Here is a 27,983-nt window from a genome sequence, read left to right as displayed (position 1 = left end):
ATCCATCCATCCATAATACTTTAATACAGGTGCTGGAGCCCTTGCTAGGGCATTCGAATTTCTCACCGGCAAATAAACAAAAGTAAACAAATGTTTGAGGACAAGGTGCGGTAGTCGAGTGCTTTGCACGTCGACTTCACAGTGTAGCGGTCGTGAATTCAAGACCCGGTCTGGCCTCCCTGTGTGGAGTTTGCATGTTCTCCCCCAGGCCCGTGTGGGTTTTCTTCGGATCCTCTGGTCTCCTCCCACATTCTAAAAACACGCATGGCAGGCTGATTGAACGCTCAAAATTGTCCCTCGGTGTGAGTGTGAGTGTGAGCGGTCGTTTTTCTCTGTGCGCCCTGTGATTAGACGGCAACAAAATTCATGGTGCCCGAAGACGGCTGGGTTAGGCACCAGCAACCCCTGTGACCTTAGTGAGGAATAAGCGGTATGGATGATGGATGGAATGGATGGATGTTTGAGGACTGGAAAAAAAACAGAGAAAATGTGGTTGAACAAGTGTTCACACCCTCTTACTACTGAGCATTTCAATTTGTTCATTATTAAACAATCTCATGCTAAATGGTTCCACTGTTCTAGTAGGCTTTCCCTGACATTTTTGGAGATATATTTTAAAGCATAAGCAGTGGTCCATTCAGATGGGTTTCCTTATCAGTCAGGAGTAGGTTACCTGACTGGTAGTGTAGTGCGAGACCTATATCCAGCATTGGTTGCATTCCCGGTGAGTGCCTCAATAGCCAGTCACTGCCAGTCCCAAGCCTGGAAGATAACAAGAGAGTTGTGTCAGAAAAAGCATCCGGTATAAAAACTGTGCCAAACAAAACATGTGAATGACTAGCTGTGGCGACCCCTGACAGGCAAAAACATTCAAGGCCAGTTAGATTTTGCAAACACATTTGAAATCTCCCAGACGCATGTCGGAAAATGTGTTAAGGTATGATAAAACCGAGGTAGTGTTTGGGTCAGCAGAGTAGGTATATACAAAGTCCATTTCCACAAAAGCCAATTGCATATTTTATGATTCTCACAAAGACAAAATACTCTCCCTGACTTATTCTGGGAATTAAAACAGAGGCAAAGTCGTATCCCAGAAAAACACCCGAACATTCAGAGGATGTAGACATAGCTGACTCTTATATGGAAGTGGAGAAAAAATTATTTCTCCCTCAACAGCAGCCAAAACTTCAGGGGTCCACCCATGACAAACAAACACGGATCATAAATAATGCGCTATGAGAGTCAAAGGTTGTGGCACAAATGAAGAAATCCGGCCGAAATATTTGCTGCTAAGCCAAGGCAAACGCTGGCCATACCTTCCCCAGTGGAGTATTTAGTGAGAAGACTGGTCAGAGAGAAAACAAGCCCTTCAGCCCAAATGACGGATGGTGGTCCCCAAATCTGCCCATTCTTCTTCAGATCACTATGTGGTTAACTCTGGGTTTAAAACAACATCAGAACGGAGAGGAAGGCAAACGGTCAATACTAGCCGTGACCCTGAACAATAAACACACAAGAGCCGAACTTTCTCCAGGATCGTGAGGGAATTGGAGAAGGCTTTGTCTCAGCCAAAAAGCCACATGATAAACTATGGCAATATGTGACCTGCCGAGACACGTGAAAAAGACATTACTTTTCTGTACTTGAACACAAATCCGTTCGCATGCATGGAAAGACAGGCTGTTCTTGCAAGGGTTTTTTTTAAGGTAAACACACTCGTGGTTTAACATGACAGCCATTTTAAAAACACCAGTCATCGGTTTTAAAATAGATGCAGTTCTCAGGGAAATCAGCAGGTGTTATTTTGGTTTTAAATATGCAAACAAAACACGAAAAAACTGTGCATTTCGGGAGTGACATACGCTATTAGGAAAAGGTGTTTACTTCCTGCCCAATTTATTTTTTGGTTTGTTTGTTTGTCGCACTTAAATGATTCCCGCCATCAAAAAACAAATAACAGACATTACAATTTGAGCAAGAATGGCCTTTTAAAAGTTATGACAAAATTCACATCTAGACTATGCCTCTGCTACCCCAAATCTTCATTTACTATATTTTCCGGTGTACAAGGCGCACCCAAAACCCTTTTTTTTTTCAAAAGATGACTTTGCGCTTTATACGCAGGTGCGCCTTATATGTGAAGTAATATTGAACCACAACAAGTCGAGCAACTACTGTCTGCAGCCACCGAGTACAACCCCGTAGAAGAAGTAGTGCCTCAGCCTCTACTGCAGTGACTTATATTTGGAAAACCTTTATATATATTAGAATAATAATACATTTCATTTCTAAGCACCTTTCAAAACTCTCAAGGACACTTTAAAGTCACAGGATATTTTTTTCTGCGGGTGAGCAGCGGCAGCCGCACGCGCCAGCGTTCACTTAACCTGGAAGTAACATCAAGTAAAAAAAAAACCCAAAAAAACTAAATAAGGTCACAGGATATATTTCTATATTATATGTGGACAATGTTTTTTCATTCATTGAAGGTGCGCCTAATAGTCCGGTGCGCCTTATAGATGGAAAATGTTTGAAAATACGCCGTTCATTGGGGGTACGACTCATACTCCGGTGCACCTTACCCACCGGAAAATACAGTACTTTTTTAAAACCATTCAATTTTTTTGTCAAATGGATTTTTGATGGTTGTGATGCAGAACCCACATGAGATTCAGCTTGAGGTCATAAATTTATGTTCAATTTTTTGCTACAGGATTTTCTGGAAAATAACTGAGTTGTGACTTACTCATCCAGGCGCTGAGGAAGCAGGCAGCCCCAGTCCATCACACTACCCTCAACATGATTGACCTTTGGTATAACGTACGACTGTGTTATATTTACGCTCAATGTAATGAGACATATCTCTGCCAAAAAGTTACACTTTAATTTTGCCATCATGCATGAATATTCTCCCCAAAGTCTTGGGAGTCATTCAGATGTGTGTGGCAAACTTAAGATGGGCCTTATGATTTTTTGATTAGCAATGATTTTTGCCTTGGAACTCTGCCATCAATGTCATTTCTTCCCCATTTTTGTCAGAAATTGTTGAGTCATAACTTTAACTGTGGCAGAGAAGGACAGCTATTCTGTAGATATGTTCCTGAGTTTCTGTGATCTCCTGGATTTATTTTACTATGCTTAGAATATCTTGTTTTCTGTCCTTTCACCCCACCCCATCCCCTTTCAAATTGCTGCTGTGGACTGCAAATTTCCCCATTGTAGGACAAATAAAGGTTTTCTGATTCTGGTGAGTCATCGCTTGTGTATCTTTTTCTGGAGACTGGTATTTCTGGAGAGGCTCCCTGCTGTTCCATGTTTCCTGACTTTGTGGATAATAGCTCTCTCTGTGATTTCCAGGAGTCCAATTTTTTAAGGAATTACTTTGTAACCCTATCCAGATTACTATATGTTGGTTACTTCTAATCTGTTCTTGAATTTCTTTGGATCATTCGATTTTGAGATCTTTTGGCGGACTTCATTTTGACAGACAAGCTCTATTTACGTGATTTTTTGATTGAACAAGTCTGGAGGTAGTCAGGCTTGGCTGTATTGAAAATGAAGTAAGAAGTGTGATGAGCCAGTAGCTACAATAAATCCACGATTGAACAAGGGAGGCAAGAACAAGAGAGGAAACTTGAATATGTTTGTTATCTTTGTCTAATCTATGTTGTACTGTATATGTGTGATGATCTTCAACATCCAAGTGGGGAAACTAAAATCTGGAAATCCATATAAAGGAGGACTAAGCACCTTTCAAGTTCTTTCATCAAACAGGATAGTCATTGTTCCTCATTTTCCTTCATGAACAAGCAATAGCCATGCATTTTTCTAACATTTTAATTTCCCCCACTATCAACAGTGAGCACTCTTCAAAGAGCCACATATCAGAACCGGTGATAAGACGCAGAGAAGAACAATCTGTGGGAGAGTGAGTATCTCCACACTATATGTGTCAGACACAACACCAGTCGACTGATGTTTAACACACGCTGTTCTGTTGCTTGTTTCTCTTCGCTGTCAACTTCCATCACGAAACCTGATATTACTCCCTATGGTTTATGACCAATAAACACATAAATAATGTAATGATTGAGTGCAATAGCTTTTTGTTTCTGGTAAAATATTTGCACTGAAATGAAGGCATAATGTCGATTCTTGTTTACCCCCCAGTCCAATGGAACTTCCAAGTGTGAACACTCTATGTCTTCTTTTCCTTTCGGCTTTTCCCTTCAAGGGGTCGCCCTTTGAAGACACTTAGAGGACAAAACATATAGGGGGGAGGGCGGAAAAATTAAGATTTCCAGAGTTAGATGTCACAAAAATATTACTAGAAATATGGTACAATGGCCCGGTAGTCAAGTGGTTGGCATGCCAGCTACACAGTGCAGAAGTCGCTGGTTCGCGTCCAGCTTCGGCCTCCCTTTGTGGAGTTTGCTTGCTCTCCTGTGTGGGTTTTCTCCGGGTCCTCCGGTTTCCTCCCACATTCCAAAAACATGCATGGCAGGTAGATTGAACACTCCAAATTGTCCCTAGGTGTGACAGTGACTGGTTGTTGGCTGGCAACCAATTCAGGGTGTCCCCTGCCTTGTGCCCGAAGACGGCTGGGATAGGCTCCAGGAATAAGCGGGACGGAAAATGGATGGATATGGTACAATAAATTATTCTTTTTCAACTGTGAATTTTAAAAACACCTAATTGCAATTCAAACCATTTCATTTTTTATAGTTATGTTTTATTATATAAAGACAGCCTTTCAAAATATATATTTTTTCATAGTTCAGAAAGGCATTAATTCAACAATGGTTTTATTTTGGAGTAGTGTGGCACTCTACTACATCATACTGAAAGGAGGCTCTAATATTCTGTCCTTCTAATGTAAAAAGACATTTAATGAAATGAGAGCTCACATTAGATGCCCTACCAGTCTTGAACAAAACATTATAAGAATGAATAGTATCATGGATAACTGAGCATTTTTATGGAGTTTTTGCAGAGGACTTCTGCAAACAAAGTGTAGTAAAAGTCAGATAAAAAAAATACAGAGCAGGACAGTACAGTGAGACCTCAACTTACGAACGCCTTATAATACGAACTTTTCATCATACGAACGTCAAATTTATGAATATTACGCCTCATAATAAGAACTATTTTCATATTACACACTTCGGTGGAAGTGTGTATAGATAAATACATAATCTTCTGCGGAAGAACACGAAAGCACACGACCTTCGGCTCTGGCGGAGTGATCTTCGGCAACCGAACAGCGCTCCAGCCGACGCTACTTTGCACACCCTCTCTCATTGAATGCACACGTCCATCGCCTCCTTGCAGCTTTTTGCTTATACTTTTACGATTAGGGCACCAAAAAAAACCACCACGGGCTCGTGTTCAGCCCAAGAAGAAACACAATAAAATCACCGTCGCTGAGAAGAAGGAGATAATTGAAAAACACGAACGACGTGTGCGTTTGTGTGATTTAGCGACAGAGCGCGGCTATGCTAAGTGTACTATCGCTACCATCCTTCGCAACAAAGAAGCTATCAAAGGTGCGTCTGTTGCAAAAGGTGTTTCCATGCTCTTAAAGCGACGGTCGAAGAAGTTGAAAAACTTCTGTTAATTTGGATTCACGAAAAGCAGCTATCCGGCGACAGCGTGAATAAAGCTATTTTATGCGAGAAAGCACGGCTAATTCACGCCGATATCGCCATGCGCCAACCTGGAAGTTCGGCGCTTATTCAGGATTTTAAAGCCCGTAACGGATGGTTCGAGAAGATCTGAGGGCGAGGAGGAGAAGGCAATGTTGGCAAAGTGGAATGATGTGCAGGCTTTTACCGAACAGTTCCATCCAGAAAAGACTTGCTATGACAATCATCAACATGATGAACGATAATGTGATGCCTCAGCCTCGTAACACCTTACAAGTCAGAAAGCAACAGGTGTCAATTAAGAGGTTTTTAATCAGCAAAAAGGATGAGGAGTCTCCAAAGAAGCAAAGAGAAGCCACACCAGAGGTTAAGTTACCAACAGTCCTTCTGTGACTCTCCTTTCATAAGCCATCAATGACCATCAAAAAGGTAAATACAGCTTTATTTTACAGCAGTTTATTTCTTTAATTACAGTTCTCATGTAATGTGCCTCTCTTTCCAAACAGCAAGTCCCTTTGACCTTCGACCTCCAACGCCATTCCATCAAGTCATCAATGACCATCACAAATGTAAATAAAGTGACTTTATGATACAATGCAGTGTATTTCTTTAATTACAATACCATAGCACATTTATTATGCATAGGATAAGGTAGGTTGTGTGTGGTTTTAAGGCTTATTTAGTTGAAAAGTATATTTTATGGAAACCCGGGAACGGATTATTCCCATTTTAATGGTTTCCTATGGGAATTTTTTTTTCGAGATACACACTTTTGACCTTACACACTCTGTCTGGGAACCAATTAAGTTCGTAAATTGAGGTCTCACTGTACTGTAATCTAAACGTGTTATTGAGAAATAAGTTACTGCTGGCCTTGTGTAAACTTTGTACCGGTATGTGATGAAAAAAGTATGTCTTACTGAAAGCATTATTTAAGTTCGACACTTGCAGGAAAAAAATGTGATAATCCATGTCTCAACCCAGCAGGTGGATGTGTGTCACATTCAAGGCCGGCCATTATCAGCACTTTACAGTAAACTTCTGCCTCTTTCTTGTTGTCACGCCCAGCAGCAGCTGCGGCTAGCAGGGCGTCAGCAGGACACCAAAAACATTGCACATATCTCCAGCGATTACTGTGCATCGGCTGTCATCCACCGCAAGCCTCATTGTGAGGACAAGCAAACGTGGATGTGATGACTCACACGCGAGTGCATTGATGAGAAGAAGTGTGCAAAATAACTAACGTCAGCGTGGAATTAAAAACTGCAGCCGGCAAATAATCTCGGAAAACGTGTTTGTTGCTTAAAATGTCTCATCTTTTGACCTAGTTTGGATCCTAATATTGGATTCTTCATTTCCTTGTTTTTTTAAACATCCCATTTAATGGCAATTTGTTCTCCAACGTGAAATAATTTACATTAGCCCCCCTAGTAAAAGTAACACCTATAATTGAATTTAACCAGCACATGGTTTGTCATTTTAAGTCATTTTATATGACAGATGTTGATCAAATTAACTCATTCATTGACATTCCTGAATTTATTCAGGAATTGAAAATATGAGGTGGAGAGCGATTCCCCAAATTTGTTTGGGTTTTGGTTTTTCTAGCAGGGGGTAATGATAAAGCACTGGACAGACCTCTGGCAACATTTTTCCCTCCTCTTGCCTTTTGTACAGCCACCCCCACTTGCACCTCATATTACTCCAGACCCATATAATGTAACTTAGGAATTAACTCTTCTTTCTGATGAAGGAAGAAAGTAAGGTGTCTTACGCTGCATTGAATGTTTATGTAGACCTAAAACTCAATATTCTGTGGGTCCTGGAATTTTGAGTCAAAATGACAGAAACACTGGCACTTGAGTGGACACATTTTTGCACATTGTCTGGCAGTGAATGAGTTAATGTAATATCAAACGGTGGGTCCATTCTGAAAGGCAACTTGGTCCCAGAGTCAGACCAGAATCCACCTATTGAGAACCTCTGTCTGACATCATCAAATAGGATCAGATAGCCTGTATTGTTATCTGAAAAGTGAAAGGTCATGCAGTGTAACATGCCTCTAATTAGTATTGCAGAGTCCTGGCATCGTTTGGCTTCAATTCAGAAGAACAGGAACGATTGTTTAACTATGTCATCTTAACACTTGTACAAGCCTGTGAGTGTGCGTAATATAAACACGGTTTGATGACAAGAGGTCGCTCCATCACAGAGAGACTACTGCATTGACCCCCCCCCCCCTTTTTTTTCACAGCTGCCATGAAGTTGAATGAGAGCACGCATGACGCACATTCCGCGTTGGGGGATGAACGACCCCAAAGTTGCCATGATTGATCACTGTGGTTCTGTCAGTGATATGAAGCTAAGTGATATGGCATGAGTGGAGCCGTTTTTTGTAGGTTATGGGTTGGAGGGGGGGATACAAATTTTCGTACTGGAGTCATAAAATTCTAGCTGAATGCTTGGCGTCAATGGACATTTAGAGTGCATCGTGGGTGATTCTGACCATAACTCAGTTTGACTGAATATGAGGAGGTGGAGCAGATAATTAATCACAAGGACTTAGAAACTATCAGAGGAATAAATAATATTCATAGGTGTCAAACTATTAGAAGGTCACAGGCTCAAGATTAGCCAGAGATAAAAAAATCGAGACAGAGTAGTTAATTTTAAAGACTTGCAAAAGCTTAGAAAATATGCAATTCTCTACAATGAAACAAAATCACAATTAAACCCAAATTTGAGTTTTTTTTTGTTTGTTTAAACCAAGATAATTTTCCTTCCAATGAAAAAGTCGCAAATGTTTCTAATTACTGATGTGTTATTGTTTTTACATTATTATACAGAATTATATTTGTTATTTAGGAATCCATTATGCTAAAAAAAAAGAAACGTGCACAAATTCAAGATGGGCCAAATCTGCATTCATGCTTGGAGGTTGCCCCTGGCTGGATCATGAATGATTTTCCTTTTTAAAAATATGAGATTTTGAGTCGTCGACGGTGCAGGTTTAGGGCTTAAGAGTGAACGTACTGATAAGCAATGGCTTATATGAGAAAAATATACATGTTTTCTATGTGCGAAGTGTTTCAGGATTTCCAAAGCTGGGTGCTACATTTCCTTTTTGTTGTTAAGGACAAGAAAAAAATCATCTAAAAAAGTACACAGCATCGTGATTCATATTCAAGCTGAGAATAATAACCAGCCGTTCCCAACATGTCACTAGCTATAATAAATGCCGTCATCAATTTCTATTGATCATCAAAAAAATAAAAAAATGTGTTGTAATAAATTCATGTCTATTGTGTTCATTTGGGTCATTGTTAATAATTTGTTTGATATGAGTTTGATCATGATAGCAACGATCAAATCATGATGACAGAACACAATGCACAACAAAAAAGTATTTATTTTGGCTCCAACATGATGCTTTAAAAAATAATTATGCAGCTTTGAGCTCAGATAAATTAGTCTTCGGGAGTAAAGGCATTTTCGACAGTATTTGTTTGTTGTTCTTGTGCAATGGCCTGCATGCGTGCAAGGAGGCAGGGGTGTGGAGGAGAGGGGGGGGGGGGTTCTCATCTTATAAGTAATTAACAAGCAATCAGCCTCACCTTGGGAAGCACAAAGCAAGTCAAGCAATGCATCCTGACAAGGTCACTGACTGATAGATGAGCCTGAGTGAGGGGGATTTTTCTGAGGCAGTGACGGCAGGCAGAACTGTGGGAACCAGACAATTAGTGGGTGTAAGGTAGGCGGCCATGTTGGACGATGACCATGAGACTGCTTTACATGGATACTCACCACTTGGACAGCAGACAGCGAGAGAGGCCGCACCTGGGCTCAACTGACTCTTAATACACAGTCATTTATCTTGTAGGAGGCCAAGTGGGCAATTTGCCATCAACATAAAAAGAATCACTGTGACAAAGTTGCTGTTAGTCTTCCAGGGGAATTACAGCAGGCCCGAGCACCCCCCTGTCACTGCAATGCTTTGCTGAGCTTCACGCCTGTCTGATGTTGTTTTTGTTGTGGTTTTAATTACAATTCCAATGTACAATGTGATAAGTCACACCGACAACACAAATGATTTGTGGTTATAGAAACGAAAACTGTGATACAAGGGCTGAATCGTTTACAGATCCAATGTGGTACAGAAAAACATACACCGTGAGTGTCCTTGAGAGTTTTGAAAGGCGCTTAGAAATGACATGTATTATTATTATTATTATTATTATTATTATTATTATTATTATTATTATTATTATTATTATTATTATTATTATTATTACTGTATTTTTATTGTTGTATTTTTATTGTTGTATTATTATAGTATATGGAGTATGTGAGAAAAATTCCAGGACCGCTGTCGCAAAAGGTATGATTTGAAATTTTAACTACGAGTTTTCCATTTCAGTGTGAGTCAGATGATCAACCATCATACAAAGAGATCCTGCTGTGGCTGCTTTGTTCACTTTGTGGGAAGAGGTAACAGCTGTGGCAGGACAACTGGCAACTGATTCACCGTGACAATGCACCTGAGCATGAGCATCTGACAGTTCCTGGGATAGAATGTCATCATCGTGCTGGTACAACCTCCCGACAGACTAAAGCTCAAGGGGCTTATCAAATTGCGGCTGGCATCAAGATGGCCGTGACAACGGATCATGAGAAGATTTAGGAAAGTGCCTTCCATGTATGAAGGCCTTGCATGAATTTCTATCACTCACTTCAATGTACTTCCTTGACATCAATTTGGGGCCAAAGCAATAATTTGATACTGCATTAAATTATTAAGTGGCAAATCCTTTGAATATTCAACATATAGACTAATTGGAATGATAGAAAACAAACTCCAGGTGTGAAAGCGCCCACATTATTTAGGGCCTGACAGGCATGGAAATTAATGGTGGTTGCCGTTTCATCTCAAGGAGGTACATGCTGAAATTTGGATTTCATTGAACATTATATTGTGCCTGCATGAAAGCATATCTTTGGCAACGTTGTGTTTCACAATCAGAGTTTTACGATCAAATGGGAAACTGACATCATCAAGCTGACAATGTGACAGACGGCAAATACAAATACAAATACTCTTCCATTGAATTGTACAGAAATATTTCACCAGACATAAATTACAGGAACATTGGGCTGCTGCAATTGTCAACTAGTCCCATAAGGACTGCACTGATATGGTTTCATCATAACAGTTATATTGGACAGTAAATATGTATCAGGAAAACTAAAATTGTCTCTCTTTCTGTTGTATTTCTTTTTTTTAATTGTAATTTATTTTCCAATGGAAATGTACAGTCTAGCAAACATGACTAATTGGAAGCGACGGGGGCGGGGGCAGGAGTGTACTTCACATAATGCAATGTTTCTGGAGACAGTATTTTTTTATTCTTAGGTGATGTGAAACGGGCTTTAATTCTGCTCGAGAATAAATACTTTGTAATACCTGTCATAGGCACACCTGAACCATCTGAACAGTTTTCATTAATAGCCAAATACTTGTTTTGCTCTGATTCAATGGTAAAAAGGGTTTTTAGGGTGGTGACATTTATTTTAATCCTTGAAATGTTATTGCAATGCAAACACATGTTCTACCAGACATAGTGAAAACACAAAAACAGTTGTTTTCAACATATTAATGTTACAAATATTAGATCTTTAATTCAAGGTAATGCTGCAAAAGAATTTTTAAAAAGGCTCAACAGTTTTCCTATACACCTGGAGCTTCAAAGTAAAAAAAATGTCAGCACCTGAAATACACCAGGCACTTGACAACAGTTGTTAATCAGATAATGAAAGGCACCGTGTTACACGAGCACACTTGTGTAGAAGTATCTATAAATTATTTGCTGTGACAGCGTTCAAGGGCAACAGAGTGTAAGGGTGGGATTTGGTACCAAGCACTTGCCTTCCCAACAAGATGACGCATTGTGTGAGTATGATGGTGAAATCCTCCATCAGCCATTTCCCCTCTTTTTTCTTTTTCTTTTCTTTTTAAGACTAACTACAGTGGGTTCAGTTCCTTAACTGTAAGCACAAAACAAATATGTGGCAAGAACTCTTTCAGGGAAGAATGACTGCATATACCTCGGTAGCCAGTGAGTCCTAAAAATATCCTCATTTCTGTGACAAATGAACTTTAAGAAATGCATTTGAAAACAACTTCTGTACTTTCGCTCTGGGACTGAAGCCTATGCATCACCTTTCAGATATTTGTAACCTGACTCCACAGTTTTTAGGGTGAACTCTTGCTCGACTTACCCTCACTCCCCACTCACTTCTATCACACTGTGACCTGCCATTGTGACAATACACGGGATCGAGCTTGGCACAGAGGCAGAGCACGTGCGCCCACAGGTCAGTGGGGCAACGGTGGAGGGTGTTTGCCCTCTGACACTGATGGTGTTTCCGGGTTGGAACGGGCCTGTGATGGTGGTCCACGCAGATGGGCCGGAGCTCCATTAGATAACCTCTCTTTCAGGGATCAGTTTCACCTCAGTAACTCTCATCCAAGTCGTCCAGGGTTAATCTCTCAGAGAGAGAGAGTAGATGGCTATCTAAAGAAGAGAGAGAATGAAAGATAGTGATGCAGTGTGGAAGTCTGGGTGTCATCAAATTTAAGAAGTTGGCTGACCTTTGAGGCTAAGGGAACATTAGCTGAAGCTATCCAGCAGCGATATGTGGGAATTTAATCGTAAATTATGAAGGATTAAATTAAGTGGAAAAGATTCCCTGTCATAAAGGTTGGACCTAATTTAAAAAGCTTGTGAAACTCCGAGGCTGAGAGGGAAGGCTCTTTTCGCACTATCGCTTTAAGAATAGTGACCCGGAAGTACAAACTTTCATCGGCACTGTTGTTTTTTTCTTTTCCGGTCAGGCCTTCCCGAGCCGGAGCGTGTGTCTTGTCACCGAGGCGCACTACAACAACAAAAATGAGCGTCCCGGCATTCATCGATATAACCGAAGACGACCAGGTACCGCTTTATGATCAGAGTCTTTGCTTTATTCTCATTCGTCCTGCTGCTGACTTCGTTAATTATTTATATTGAACCAGAAAGGTTAGCAAGCTAAGCTAACATGGTTAAACGCAGCGGCGAGGTAGCTCTCACCTCAAGGAATTGGTGGAACGCATTTGATCGGATTGACTTTCAATACAAGCTTTGTTCTGTCGAATATCGTAGTTTTCCGCAGCTGTGAACGACATTCAATGATATAATTATGTTAGCTGCTACGTCGACAAAAATAAACAAAAGGCGTGACAGATGTTTTCAAGTTCAACCCATTGTTTAATGTTTGCACATTTTTCAAAGGCGTCCGAGTTAAGAGCCTACATCAAGTCCAAAGGAGCAGAAATCTCAGGAGAGAACTCTGAAGGTGGACTTCACGTCGACCTGGCTCAGATCATTGAGGCTTGCGATGTTTGTCTCAAAGACGATGATAAAGGTCAGCAGTCGCTCAAGAATCTCGAGTCGTTTTAAACATGATGATGAATTTCTGTTCAGACAAAACTGGTACAAATGAGCCTCAGCCTCACCCTACAACAAATAACATGCTGTATCCACACAGATGTGGAGAGTGTGATGAACAGCATCGTATCACTGCTGTTGATCTTGGATGCAGAGAAGCAAGAAGCTCTTATCGAGAGTCTGTGTGAGAAACTGGTTAAGTTTCGTGAAGGAGAGAGACCTTCGCTCAGGATGCAGTTGTGAGTTATCTTTTCAACCTTTTGTTTACTAAAGTCACACACACAATAGAAAACGGTCCTATATATAGTTTCACTTCACGTCAATAATAAAAGCAGCGCTTGCTCCAAAACCTTCTTGACTCGGGAGCTCAGTGCTTGAGCTCCCCATCCAAACGTCATTTTTCAGGTGCAATATCTGTTCTGCAGACCAATTTACTGAATTCATAAGGAGTAGGAGCTCGATTCGTATTCCCTAACCTTTAGCAGATTGCGCTCACTGTGGGCAACAACTGTGAAAACCATCATATCTCGCTTCAGATAGCACTGGTTGTTTTTACAATAGAACGTGTGTGAGAGCACCATAATAGAAAAATAATAAGTGATGGAATTGGAATTATTATTATGTCATATTATATGTCATTGTACAAAAACCTGTAAAATAAAATATATTAAACAAATGTAAGGAACGGCACCAACACAAATATTTTTCAATGATTTATTTTTGTGTTCCAGGCTAAGCAATCTGTTCCATGGCATGGACGAAAATGCTCCAGTCAGGTATACAGTCCTATGCAGCCTCATTAAGGTGGCAGCTGCCTGTAACGCTATCGCCTTCATCCCCACTGACCTCGACCAGGTATGTTCAGTCTCACTTGTTGAAATATTTCCCATCACATGAAGACTCACTCTTCATCCTGTCAATTAGGTGGCCAAGTGGATTGTAGATTGGAACCTGAATACAGAGAAGAAGCACACTCTTTTGAGGCTGGTGTACGAAGCACTAGTAGACTGCAAAAAAAGGTAATGACATATTTAGCCATAAAATGAGAGCCAATCAGGCAGATCAGCAAGACTGTCCATATTCAGTCATATTTTCATTAGGTACGCCTCCATGATCTAAAGACATGAATTAATAAAGACAAGGCCATATATACCAGAAATTAGAAACCTTTAGAGCTTTGGGTAAAAACCGAATCATCGGATCTGATTTGACAGCGAGGCTGCAGCCAAGGTGATGGTGGAGTTGTTGGGAAGTTACACAGAAGACAATGCATCTCAAGCGCGCGTTGATGCCCACAGGTAAACTTGCATAACGTTCCCCTTGTGTGGTCCCATCATCTTCACTGCACATCCTTCACATTATTTTCCCTCTGTGCTCTTTAGATGCATTGTCCGAGCTCTAAAAGACCCCAACACTTTCCTGTTTGACCATCTGCTGACTCTTAAGCCAGTACGATTCTTGGAGGGAGAACTCATCCACGATGTAAGTTTTGAGATTCGCCTTTTTTCATGCGGCTGATTTTATGTTGAAGGTATATCCCTTTGATTTTTAAAATCTGATATTGCCTTTTTTAGTCGACCAATCCCTCGTCAAACATGGCTTGTGAAAGTGAACTTGTCTCATATGACAATTAACTACGCTTTTGACTTGGATTTTGCTCCACATTTTGCTCCAGTGAAGTTTTGATATCTCTTCTTCTTTTTTACAGCTCTTAACTATATTTGTAAGTGCGAAATTGGCTGCCTATGTCAAGTTTTACCAGAATAACAAAGACTTCATTGACTCACTCGGTAAGTATGAGAGAGAGTGAAGGAGATTGTTGTCTGCTGACCTTTTCTCACTGAAATTTTAATTTCCCCATAATGAGTGAAAGCTAAATATTCTGTAGCCGTTACCGCTTTTACAAATTACAGCCTTCCGCATTTTATCTTGTAATTGGCTGTTGAATATTGAGCCGTCATTTTCCCCCGCAGTTGACATAGAATAGGAACACGCATAGGACGGACACCCGAAACTAACACTGTGCATTAGTGTTGATGAGTAGAATGCCTAATTGTGTTGCTCGTCAGTGTTCAAGCAATCGTCAGTGGGGAAGTCCTGTGGGGTGGGTGGTTAATGACCTGTGACGGGTTAATGATTCCTTTGCGTTGCTGCCCACAGGCCTGTCCCACGAGCAAAATATGGCCAAGATGCGTCTGCTCACGTTCATGGGCATGGCAGTGGAATTTAAGGAGATTTCCTTTGAAATCATGCAACAGGAGCTGCTGGTTGGAGAAGAGGATGTTGAAGCTTTTGTCATTGATGGTAAATGTCCTTCAAATAGCACAGGCCGCTTTTCATCCGCTATGATTCGAATGGTTTTGTTTGATTTCTTGCATGTATTTTCTCTTTAACATGTCATTCAAGTGTGATGGTGTTGACTGTTTTTGACGATTCATTTTGTTGTTGTTTTTTTCTGTTTACTTTTAAGCTGTTCGGACAAAGATGGTCTACTGCAAAATCGACCAGACACAGCAAAAAGTTGTTGTCAGGTAATTCTTTTTTCCCTTTTTTAAAAACATATTGCTCATAAAAGGCCAATTGATCGGACTCATCAAGCCTAGTAGATACAACACTAGCATGGTGTCCAAGGCAATTATTTATTACCTTGAATCCAAAACTGCCTCAGGGCAATTTATCAAAGGAATGGTTTCCAGACACACCTGCTTTAAGTAAAAATTTGAAATCTGTAGACACCATTCAACGGAATTTGTATGTACTGTAACTCAGACTTTGTCTGTGAACGCAGTACTACATTGAAAGTCAAGCATTTGAAAGGATGATGTAAGTGTTACTTATTGCAGCCTTACTGTGCCACACGAAAAGATGAAAATTCGTTGAAAACGGCAGGACCTTCAAAAGAAATCGCTCTAGTTCTCTTCATTTTCAGCATGGTGAATAAAGGTTTCAGTCATTTGTAGAAAATACGACTTGACATGTTCCTCCGTCATCTTCCCCATCAGCCACAGCACTTACCGTACCTTCGGCAAGCAGCAGTGGCAGCAGCTGTTCGATAGCCTCACCTTGTGGAAAGCCAACCTAGCAACCGTCAAGTCCAGCCTGCAAACTCTGTCACCTTCCGCCTAGATTCCGCTTCCACCTTATCCATCAAAAGCCTGACCCTTGGATTCCTTCTTTCACAACTGCTCTCTCAGCTTTTATAGTCCTCCAATAAAAGAACAGTGGAGATCAATCTGGTTGATTTTTATTTAACTATTGAAATTGTACAGGATTGGTTTTATCTGGTGCAGTTTTAATCATATTTTCAAATGGGCATCATCTTCATTTTAAAGGTGATTCTTTTTGTTGGGCGTAGGGGGACGGCTCGTCCTTAAGCGTCTCTCAACATCTGGTTTCAGTAAAGGGACAACATGCCAGTATTAGATGAGCTGTGACTTGCGTTGAGAAATTGGTTGCAATGATGAGGTCACTTGTCAAAAAAACACGTGAGAACTGTCACCGCTAAAACGAACTGTGACGAACTCGTCGTCCATTATTTTGTTAACAACACTTGCTTGTGGGGGATTATTCACAGCGTTGCCAGGTGATGTCCAATTTATGGTCGGCATGATTCACTGTTTGATTTTATCTTGCAACAAGTATGTTCTCACATTTTGCTCTGAGACATGGATGGAAACTGCAAAACAAAGTGGTAAATATTTTAATTTGGTGGTGGGGTACTCAACAGAAGGGTATCAAAGATGGGAAAACACATTTTCGGTTTCGATTGGTCTGATGTGACACTTTGATGGCTCTCTCCTCCTTTGAATATGTTCGGAGTTGAGTGTCATTCATCTGGTTTCTCAAGGCATTGTTTACAATGTTGCGGTCATCGTGCGTATCCACTTCAACATCTTTCTGTGACTCTTCCAGTTTCTTGGTATCTCAATGGCCACTTTCATCTGAGAACATCAGTGACGTGCAGTCAGGGAAGGCAGGTGAGGCTGTGCCTCACCTGTCATCATGGAAATATCAAATGAACAAATTAATTAAACAGTTATATGTATTTAGTGATTTGTACTTCAACTTTCTTTTCCATTTAACTTCACCATTTTTGGATTGTTTTTCAAAATCGCTGAATTTTCACATTTACTGTTCAAATACTAAGAGACGAGCGGTGAGGCAGCACCTGGCTGAGCCTCACCATGGATTGCGCAATCACTATGCTAACTGCTGGCTTGCTCTGCAGTGAGACCACATTGCTGCCTCTGCATATCGCTATTAAAGTGTTCAAAAGCTTTTAGTATATGAACTAAATTTCAACAGTTAAGCTGGTGTATATAATGTACAGTCACTGTACATTATAAACACTGTACTACGGTGTTTATTTCATTTTACTTTTACCAAAACTGTGCATAGGTGAGGCACACAGTTCTCTTGCCTCATGACACGGGGCGCTGGTGATTAGAGATTCTTCTTGCGACTCCTCGGCTGCAGAATAATAGAATTAGTGACAGCAAGCTACAGTAAACAGTTAGCAAGTTAAGTACAACCATCCAGTCAGAATGATGGATTACGTATCTAAATTGAAAGAATTTTCTAAGATGGACTTTCAATCGAAGCAGGAGATAATAATTAAAGGAAGGCCAACACCGGACTGTATAGCTCACAAACGGTGAGGGATGAATGTAAATCTCCTGGACAGCTTCTCAGCTTTTTGGCCAAGAAGGATCTCATTGAAACTATCCCTGAAGCGACAAAGTTGCTCCAGCTCGTGTTCACTGTTCCAGCTACTACAGCATCAGTGGAGCGGTCATTCTCAGCACAAAAGACTGAAAACATACAGTCGGAACAGGACGGACCAAGGACGACTTTCTTCACTGGCAGTGATCTCCATTGAAACAGAGAGACTTGGACTTCATTTATAAGTCAAGGTGATTTGAAGTAAAGGTGAAATGTGACACGTGCGCACCGTGATGTGTGTACGCCTTTGAAGTGCGCCTTTCAACTCTGACGTCTTTCAAGTCAGCCGACTCATTCCCACGCTGGTTAAGGGTATATAAGTAGCGCAGGCCAGAGAGATCAGCGGAATCACGGAGCAGAATCACTCGGATTCAGACACACACGCACAGACTAGCAGAGACCCGCACAGCGTCGGACGGAGTTCACAGCACGACTTGCTCGACTCCACGCCACGATCATGCTCTGGGACACATTACATCTGCGGGTCACTTCCCTGTGATATCTCACAATGAACCTACTTACGATTAAAGAGAAACATCAAACTCTTTTACATTATTATTTTTTAAATCTGGGTTACGATATAGTCGTAAGTGAGCGATACGGTTTGACACCACGCAGCTTATAAAAGCTGGAATTCGTCATTTTCACGTGCCCCTTCCTCCGTGTGAATATTCCTCTGAATCAATTCCAAAACTTGACAGAATCCAGATACCTCCTCGCCAGCTAAAAGGAGCTCTCATTGTCCCTTCAATTAGCACCGAGCAGTAGTCAGCCAGATAAATTGCGTCATATCTTTTTTTGTTAACATAAACACTGGCCACAAGGCCTCTAGTCTCAGGGATGCCTGTGTGAAACATCCGCATATTTTACACAGAAGTCCAGCCAAAAAATCATTACAGCCAAAAGATATGTAGTGATGTAAGATTTATCTGCCTTTTCTCTTAAACGCAGATGGCTATGCACTTTACATGGGTTAGTTGTATCTTCTGTGAGCAAGTGGAAGAGGCATAGATTGTTGAACAAAGTCACATTATTTATTGTGTGTAAATCATTTTCTGACCGATTCTGACTGATTTCTGCCCCCGAGGTAAATTTTCTTACCGCTTTTTTTCGTGAAACAAAACTAATAACGCTGGTTAAATTGCTTCCAGAACCATGTTCCCCTGACAGTTTGCACACGGCAGTGTGGGCCCTGTGAGACGTTGAGTGCCTTTAAAAGAAGCATAGATCCTAAAGATAGCATTGTATTACATATGCTATTTGTGCCTCCCCATTAAAGGTGATGGTATAGCTCGAGCGCAGTAAAAGCATCAAATAGATTGATGCAGTTCAAATGTTTAGGGGAAATTTGTGGCTTTTAATGGGTCAGTAAAGAGACAGACCTTTTAATTCCACTGGAGCCTATTCCACGATGGCAGTCGTTCACCATCAATGGTACCAAGGCACTCTCTAGTGGTAAGTGAAAGAATCACCGATTCAAAGATACAAATACGTACCATTTACAGCGAAAACGTGAAATACAGTGTACCCAAAAAATTTTCTGCAAAAAGTGCAACTTTTTTTACCCATGACAGTTGAATTTTAAGAGCAGTTCAGTTGTATTTAACACGTTATATAATAAAATAAAATCACGCGCATTTGATAATAATGGCTTACACCCCAACATTTAACGTTTTTTTTATTTTAGTTTTGCACTTGGCACATTTTATTCAGATCATTATTTTTAACGTCCATCCCAAAAAAACAAAATTTGCTTTAAAATACATTTTTCTACGAAGCAAAATGTCACAATTATCTCTTTGCATATTCAATTACTTTCAATTTAAAATATTTATTTACAATTATTTAAACCCCGGAATATTAGCACAAAATGTAACACAATAGTTATTTAAAATCCTTTAGAAATGTTATATTTTCTCCAATATTTGTTACAATATACAATACAATACAATACAATACAATATGTTACACCGTATCACAACTTTCCTTGATGTTGACTCTAAGTGTAAAATTTCATTCCTGTTACTTTCAGTCTTCTTGCTAAAATGGCCCCTTTTGGAACAATGACAAAAACAACGTTGAAAGTTATTCAATGCAATTATTAGATTAAAAATTGAGAAAAGAAAAAAAATGGAATGGTCAATATAACAATCAATGCTTTCTGAATTCAATTCGAATTATTCCCAAAATTCGACCGACAGCACAGTGAAATGACGGTTAAATCTACCGCGTGGTGGGCCTAATCTCTAGTGCCATCTAGCGTCTATCTTTCCGCATAGCACTGGTCGTGTTATCCAGGTAAAGTGATAGATTGGTCGAGCCTGCGCAGGTAGCTCAGTGAAGAGCGGTGCACTTTTGACTTGGGAGTAAACAAGTTCCTTCTTTAAACCAATTGAAAGGAACGAGCGCCTTCGAGGCAACACACCTACAATAAATTGCTGTTTTTGTTTACACCTGCGTGGGGTAATCTACAAAAAAACTGTCAGGAAAAAAGCTTGATGACGTTTCCCGGATCTTATCAATGTAGACTTGGGGACACGTACCGCTCCCTTTTTTCGATATTATGCGTCGACGTTGATTCCTGTTGATAAAAAGGGCTGTCGTCAGCAAGGGTGGAAAGGGACTGAGTGGACTATTTATGAGGCTGAAACTTTCTTTTGCGGCCTATTAATGCGTCTGTATACACGTGACCATGTTTCTTCATCTTGACCTGCTCCTCTTCGTCCTCCTCTTCTCCACCTGTGCAGATCTGGCCCACGTCAGGAAGTTATGCTCCATAGAGGACGGCTCACCAAAACCAGGTAAGTTATTTTCTCCATATATAAATCCACCGGTGACATTTACATTTCAATCAAATTCACGTGAAACTGCGATCTGCAAGGTAAATGTTGAAGGGGGGCGCCATTTTTCATCAGTGCTCATAAGGGACTACTTAGGATATAATACATGTAGACATACAAAATATTGTGCTTCCATAATATAGTATAATATTCTCCGAAAAACATTGATGTGCTTTCAAATACATTTTGTTTTCTAATTAAGTAGGGTGCACTGAGTCGGCTGTAGTTTTTTAGCTTTGGACTTGACTCGGTACTTTACCAAAGTCGTTTTTGACAGAAATATTCATATTTCTATTGAAGCACAGTGTGCCTACCTTTGCCACCTATGCCTTCACTTAAAGTGTGATTCCTTCTCTTGTCAGTGTTTTTAGATGAAGGAGAGGCAAATTCGTTCCTTGTTCGTCATCTGCTGTTCAACCGGTTTGACTTTGAGGTATTTGTCCCTGGAAACTTGGAAAGGGAGTGTTATGAAGAGGACTGCAATTATGAAGAAGCAAGGGAGGTCTTTGAAGATATCCCTTCTACTGTTAAGTGACGCAGTGTGTCAAATAATGAGATAAAATGTGACAGTTTAATTACAGTGATTTCTATGATTTACAGAATGATTTTTGGAAGAGATATACTGAAGGTAAGGATGATAATTTCACTATTATTAAATCATGCTCATTCAATTATACTTACTGGCCACAACATTGATTACATACCGGATGTGAAGATCAAAAGGAAAGGATTGCTGTGTATTTTGTTACTGATTCAAAAACAGTGTGATGGTGTAAAACTCGCCATTTCATTTGTCATTTTAAAGCACCACATTTTGATTCTCATTTTATGTCGAATGATGATCCGCAGAGAAGGATAAGACACCATCGAGAGTTGACATTACTTCCCTCCTGATGGCACTGGTTGTTATCGGAGTGATTTTTGTTCTCGTGGGCCTACTCAGCTGGTATATTTGTCCGGGCAAATGTAAGGGTGACTTCAGCCGGGCCAGGTGAGTAAGAGAGTGTTCAACATGATCTCTAATTGTGACTTTAATCCATTTTTGTGTTCATACCCTCTAAAACGGCGGCCTGGTAGTTTATTGGTTTGCACGTTGACTTCACAGTGCAGAGATACAGGGTTCAATTACAGCGCGCGTGGGTTTATTTCAGCATTTGTTTTTTAAACGGGTAATATTAACCCTTTCGGCGCAAACAGTCACGACAGTGAGCAGTTAACCAGGTTACAGGGGGCCAGCAAAGCTTTAATTTACAATCCCTCTCTCTTTCTCTCTCTCACTTTCTCCTACTCTTGCTCTCTCTCTTTCTATCTCTGTGTGTGTGTTTGCGTGCGTGTGTGTGTGTACCATGAATTGAGAAATGAAGTCTATCCACAATCCACAATGTTGGGTTAATTCAATGTATCATTATGATTAGCTTCATATTACACAAATAACAAGTATAAAATTTGAATGAACCATACCCAATGGATCGATGAGAAGGTTTCTTCAGCCGTCATCTGTACAAAAGTGAAGGTTTCGGACGTTTCGCCTCCTATCCAAGAGGCTTCGTCAGCGAACTAAAGTCTGACTGGTCGTATCGGCCCCATTTATATATCCCTAATGTCCAGACATGGTGGCGCCGGACACAGCTATGATAGGTCCCTACTCTCAGGTTGGGGGGGCAGGGGAACCCCTCCCTGTGGCCCCACTGATTGTTCCTACATTCCTGACTAACGACTGGCCTATTACCCCCACTCCCCCCGGTATCACCTCATCAGCATAACGACCCTCATCAGCATTGCGAAAGTTGCCTAACCTGTTTTGCCTAAGCAGGCTATTGTATGAACGATCCAAATTGAACCTCACCCCACCAGACCGGTTTAATGAAGGATTTTGTTGTTTTATAAGAATCGCTTCTTTTACCCCCCTTTCAAACCATCTATGTTCTTTCGCTAAGATTTTAACCTCATTGTCGTCAAATGAGTGGTTGCTAGCTTTTAGGTGCAAATGTACTGCCGTACTGTACGACCAGTCAGACTTTAGTTCGCTGACGAAGCCTCTTGGATAGGAGGCGAAACGTCCGAAACCTTCACTTTTGTACAGATGACGGCTGAAGAAACCTTCTCATCGATGGACCACTCCTGTACGACTGAGAGCTTACACAGACGTATTGCTGCCAACTTTGGGAGAGACATCCTTCTGCTGGTACGTAACTTAGAAAAGGCCACCTTTAAATTAGCTGATTTAAAGAACCACCTCAGATTCAATCTTAGATGTAGACAGAGCCGGTTAATTCCTAAATGCTTGAAGCAAGCACCCCTGGAACCCGGATACTTAGCCGATAAAATGCAACAAAATTATACTAGGAAAATTCTAAATTTGCGAATTAGGAGACTTAACATAGAGATAAAAAACAAACAGTCAGAAATAGAAACTTATTATCAGCGATTACAAACTAAACTTACCCACAAAATCTATCAGGAAGTGTGTGAATTTACTAAATCCGGTTATATGAGGCACCACAGCAAAACCAAAGAGAGACAAAAGGGTAAATTTCAAAAATTACTTTTACTGAAACAATCTCAGCTACTGGTAAACACGCAAAAAATTAGGAATGAACAGTTTGCAAGGGAGAATTGGATCAAAAATTTGTCAGACAGAGATCTCTCAGAGACAGAAAAGGCGGTACTTACCAAAGGTTTAAATTTCTCAGTGACTCCTAAAACTATACCTACAATAGATTACATCACAGCTACTGAATCGGCTATTAAAAATAACAAACTTTCGTATGTAGAGGCAGATGATCTACGCATTAAAATATCAGCTCTTCTCAGTAGTGCCAAACTTCCTCCGTCCAACATAACATTAGAAGAGAGAAAGGCGTTAACTACTCTACAAAAAGACAAAAATATTACTATTTTGCCAGCAGACAAGGGCAGATGCACAGTGCTTCTCAACACATTGGATTATGAAGACAAAATAAATAGGTTAATCAGTGATTCTAACACGTATGAGCAACTAAAAAGGGACCCTTCCAATAGATACAAGAAAGAAATGATTGACTGTCTCCAAAAGTTAGAGAAAGGAAAACATATAGACAAACAGATGTATTTTAGATTATACCCGGGAGAGGCCACGCCATGTATCTATGGCCTGCCAAAAATACATAAAGAAGGGTTCCCCCTCAGACCCATTGTTTGTAGCATTGACTCCTCTACATACAATGTAGCCAAATATTTAAAAACTATTTTAGCTCTGTTGGTTGGTAACACAGAATATCACGTAGAGAACACCACAGGGTTTGTAGAGAGGATCAAAGACCTCATATTGGAACCTGAGGAAACTTTGGCATCATACGATGTGACTTCTCTCTTTACATCTGTCCCAACCCCAGCAGCAGTCTCAGTGGTGAGGACGAGGCTGCTGGCGGATGTTTCTCTGCATGAAAGAACCAAACTTAAACCGGATCACATCTGCCAATTATTAGAAATCTGCCTTAATACTACGTATTTTCAATTTCGGGAAAAATTTTATAAACAAATTCATGGTTGTGCTATGGGCTCACCAGTTTCACCCATAGTGGCTAATCTTTACATGGAAGAGATGGAGAAACAGGCCCTCACATCCTTCCCAGGGACAAAACCTAGACACTGGTTTAGATATGTGGACGATACTTTTGTCATAATTAAGAAACAAGAAATTCCATCCTTCACAGATCACCTCAACTCTGTAGACTTCAACATTAAATTTACTCGTGAGGACATTCAAGAGAACCAACTAGCCTTCTTGGATTGTAAAGTAATTATAAAAGAGGACAGAGCGCTAAAAACAGAAGTCTTTAGGAAGGCTACGCACACTGACCAATACTTACTTTTTGACTCTAACCACCCTTTACAACATAAACTAGGAGTTATCAGAACCCTCCAGCATAGGGCTAAACTAATACCAACTAGCACTGAAGGTAGAGAAAAGGAGTCAAAACATATCAGGAGAGCACTCACTAACTGTGGGTACCCTCAGTGGTCATTCAACAAATGTCAGAAAGAAAGAATAGAGAACGAAACCAATAATTCTCAAGATTCAAAAAGGAGAGGAGTAGCAGTACCGTACATTGCAGGAGTTTCGGAAAAATTACAAAGAGTCCTTTGGCAACATAAAATTCCTACTTATTTCAAACCGATAAACACGTTAAGGCAAAAATTAGTGCATCCAAAAGATAGGCTACCAAATGAAAAACAAAGTAACGTAGTTTATTCCATACATTGTAAGAATGAAAATTGTAAAGAGCAGTACATTGGGGAGACTCAACAAATTCTCAAAAAAAGACTTTATCAACATCGCAGGGATAATACTAGTGGGCCTCAATCGGCAGTACATTTGCACCTAAAAGCTAGCAACCACTCATTTGACGACAATGAGGTTAAAATCTTAGCGAAAGAACATAGATGGTTTGAAAGGGGGGTAAAAGAAGCGATTCTTATAAAACAACAAAATCCTTCATTAAACCGGTCTGGTGGGGTGAGGTTCAATTTGGATCGTTCATACAATAGCCTGCTTAGGCAAAACAGGTTAGGCAACTTTCGCAATGCTGATGAGGGTCGTTATGCTGATGAGGTGATACCGGGGGGGGGGGGGGTGGGGGTAATAGGCCAGTCGTTAGTCAGGAATGTAGGAACAATCAGTGGGGCCACAGGGAGGGGTTCCCCTGCCCCCCCCAACCTGAGAGTAGGGACCTATCATAGCTGTGTCCGGCGCCACCATGTCTGGACATTAGGGATATATAAATGGGGCCGATACGACCAGTCAGACTTTAGTTTGCTGACGAAGCCTCTTGGATAGGAGGCGAAACGTCCGAAACCTTCACTTTTGTACAGATGACGGCTGAAGAAACCTTCTCATCGATGGACCACTCCTGTACGACTGAGAGCTTACACAGACATACCCAATGGACATTATGACATTGTCTACTTTGCTCTACCACAGCTCAGTTCGGGTTCGTCCGAGAAGGAGCAATGCCTCCATCATCATACGTCGGCTAGAGGAAGTGTCTTTACAGCCTGTGCTTCCACCCCCTCACCCCATGCACGAAATTGAGGCCTCGGGACTGCCCTCATATGAGCAAGCCATTGCAAAAAGTGGACAACACGATGCCCCACCTCCTCCCTATCCAGGGTGACTCTAAACTACTTACCACATTTATAAGTGAACTGCATCATACAATGTAGTCACATTATTTACACTTTTTGTATTCTCTACTTTTTCTAGAGCTGGAAGTATTCGTCGGTAGAGTCTTCAGGAGCTTCATATCTACTCTCACACTGTGCTTGTTGACATGGTACAATGTACACAAATGACGACATGTTTGATTGATTGAGCTATTCTATTATACTCATTGAGCTATTCTACTATACTCATGTTTTTATTCACTTTTAATTTTAGACTTCTAAAGTCTGGACCTGAAAAGTATTGCCTATATTATGCTTTTTGTGCACGGATACCCAAACCTTCACTGAATTGTGTTAGATATTAATAGTAGTTGAAATGACATATTGCTGTGGTACCTTGACTTAGGAGTGGACCAATTTACACTTTTTTAAGCCATGAGATGCTGCTAAACAAAATTTGTGATCCAAGCACGAGATGTGATTTTTAACTGACGTCACATCACGCAACCATTTGACACATAAAGTCAAAGTCAGCTACTTTATATATATTGTCAAATATGCTAATATGCATGACATACAGCACATATGAAATTCATGTCCTCTCAGACCCAGCGTGCAAGGCACTTATAATGTGGCTAAAAGAGACATACAATTTACAACAGGCAATACATGTAATTTCTAAATGTAAAGTGAGGTAGTGTCGTATGTAAAGTGAGGTAGTGATGTATGTAAAGTGAGGTAACGACATATGTAAAGTGAGGTAGTGTCATATGTAAAGTGACGTAGTAATGCAAAAACAAACAACCAAAAAACGAGAACGAAAAAAATAGAGTTCAGGATGATAGTACAGCATGTAGCGTGTACTCAGAGTTCGGTGAATGTGGCAGTGGGAAGGGGTAGGGGGGCAGGCCTGGTAGGGGGTTGAGTCTCCTGACTGCCTGGTGGCAGAAACTGTCCTTGAGCCTGCTGGTCTTGGCTCGGAGACTCTGCAGTCTCCTACCCAATGGCAGCAGGCTGAAGAGGCTGTGGGAGGGGTGGGTGGGTTCGCCAGCGATCCTGATGGCTCTGCGGGTGATAAAATATTAATAATAAATAACATCCTAAAGTTTCAAGTGGGCTATTATCAGTTCCACTTGAAATTTGCCGTCAAAGTAAACAGAAAACAAAATAATGTGTCATTAGAACAGCCACATAATTTGAATATCAGATCTTTGAATGCTAATACACAATAGAGAATGCAATAGATACACTCACAAATAATGGTGATGTGATAACCCATTAAGCTGCAGATATTTGATTGCAAATGCTACTGCAACACATTTAGCCAGACAATATAGCAGAATTCTCTGGAATATGTATTTCTTCAGCTAATGTTACTTCAGCTAAATGAGGCGCCTAATTGGGTAACTTCTTTTTGTTTGTTCGTGTCTGCGTGATTGCATTACACGGACACCTGGTCACCAAAGTCCATACACTAGTAGGACCAAACAGGCTAGGACATGTTAATTGAATTTCCATTCATTTCAATGGGGAAAGATGATTTGAGATAAACATGTTTTAAATTATTCATGTGATCACAACATGAATTAAACTCTAAAGTCGAGACACCACAGTATTATAATTTTTGACCTGATTTATTAGTCGAAGTAGGATTGAGCACTTCCTGTCTCTTGTGGCAAAAATTTAAAACATTATTTTGTTTAATTGTCGCGATGCTTTGGTTACTATAATTATTGCTTTAAATATTTGTCAAGGTGAGTGCGAGACTGAGAACTATTTTCTGCAACATGCAATCACTTGAATGCCTTCTTCATTATCCCAGAATGTATGTACATAATCAAGATGTAAATTGATGTTCAAGTCAACTTTATTGTCAAATGTGCACTATGTGAAATGTATTTCCTCTCAACCACATCAGCAAATGTGAAATTAAATGTTAATAAAACATTTTAAAAATCAGCAAAACAGATTTTAAGGCTTTCCCAGCCAGATAAAGTCCAGATTAAAATGGTCATGCAAAATGTATTCATTGGAAGTCATCGAGTCTTTCATGTATATTCAAATCTCACCTGGAGACTGGATGAATAAATGTTTGAATTCAATGTGCTGTTTTGTTACATTTCTGAACACATAACATCACTTTACAAAAA

At 40.4% G+C, this 27,983-nt stretch overlaps 2 protein-coding genes and 1 long non-coding RNA gene across 5 annotated transcripts; 2 read left to right on the top strand and 1 right to left on the bottom strand.

Annotated features, from left to right (window-relative positions):
- Positions 1-37: 37 nt before the first annotated feature.
- LOC148900743 (uncharacterized) lies at positions 38-12,463 on the bottom strand. Its single transcript, XR_016114494.1, has 3 exons — positions 12,295-12,463; positions 11,922-12,217; positions 38-762 (listed from the first exon to the last, which is right to left on the bottom strand). It is a non-coding gene; the product is annotated as an uncharacterized LOC148900743 (long non-coding RNA).
- Positions 12,464-12,483: 20 nt separating this feature from the next.
- eif3m (eukaryotic translation initiation factor 3, subunit M) lies at positions 12,484-16,358 on the top strand. The gene is made up of 11 exons (XM_088992676.1): positions 12,484-12,634; positions 12,971-13,103; positions 13,227-13,365; positions 13,858-13,981; positions 14,051-14,145; positions 14,341-14,424; positions 14,509-14,608; positions 14,835-14,916; positions 15,287-15,430; positions 15,597-15,657; positions 16,129-16,358. The coding sequence occupies exons 1-11, from the start codon at positions 12,593-12,595 to the stop codon at positions 16,250-16,252; spliced, it is 1,128 nt and encodes a 375-aa protein (XP_088848802.1). The 5' UTR covers positions 12,484-12,592; the 3' UTR covers positions 16,253-16,358.
- A 3,809-nt stretch (positions 16,359-20,167) lies between these two features.
- On the top strand, positions 20,168-27,929 carry prrg4 (proline rich Gla (G-carboxyglutamic acid) 4 (transmembrane)). Of its 3 annotated transcripts, none has more exons than XM_088992671.1 (6): positions 20,168-20,649; positions 21,051-21,121; positions 21,289-21,316; positions 21,538-21,679; positions 25,652-25,840; positions 25,934-27,929. In XM_088992671.1, the coding sequence occupies exons 1-6, from the start codon at positions 20,541-20,543 to the stop codon at positions 25,953-25,955; spliced, it is 561 nt and encodes a 186-aa protein (XP_088848797.1). In that variant the 5' UTR covers positions 20,168-20,540; the 3' UTR covers positions 25,956-27,929. The 3 variants fall into 3 exon arrangements, with proteins under 3 accessions (XP_088848797.1, XP_088848796.1, XP_088848795.1); XM_088992670.1 differs by having other exon boundaries at positions 21,051-21,190; XM_088992669.1 differs by having other exon boundaries at positions 20,172-20,649; positions 21,051-21,214.
- The last annotated feature ends 54 nt before the right edge of the window (positions 27,930-27,983 follow it).

This window comes from Hippocampus bargibanti, linkage group LG03 (genome assembly GCF_051943395.1).
Source record: "Hippocampus bargibanti isolate YZ-2025 linkage group LG03, ASM5194339v1, whole genome shotgun sequence".
NCBI classification, from domain to species: Eukaryota; Metazoa; Chordata; class Actinopteri; order Syngnathiformes; family Syngnathidae; genus Hippocampus; species Hippocampus bargibanti.
The sequence above is the reverse complement of the archived record's forward strand: the minus strand, read 5'-3'. Positions and strand labels throughout refer to the sequence as shown.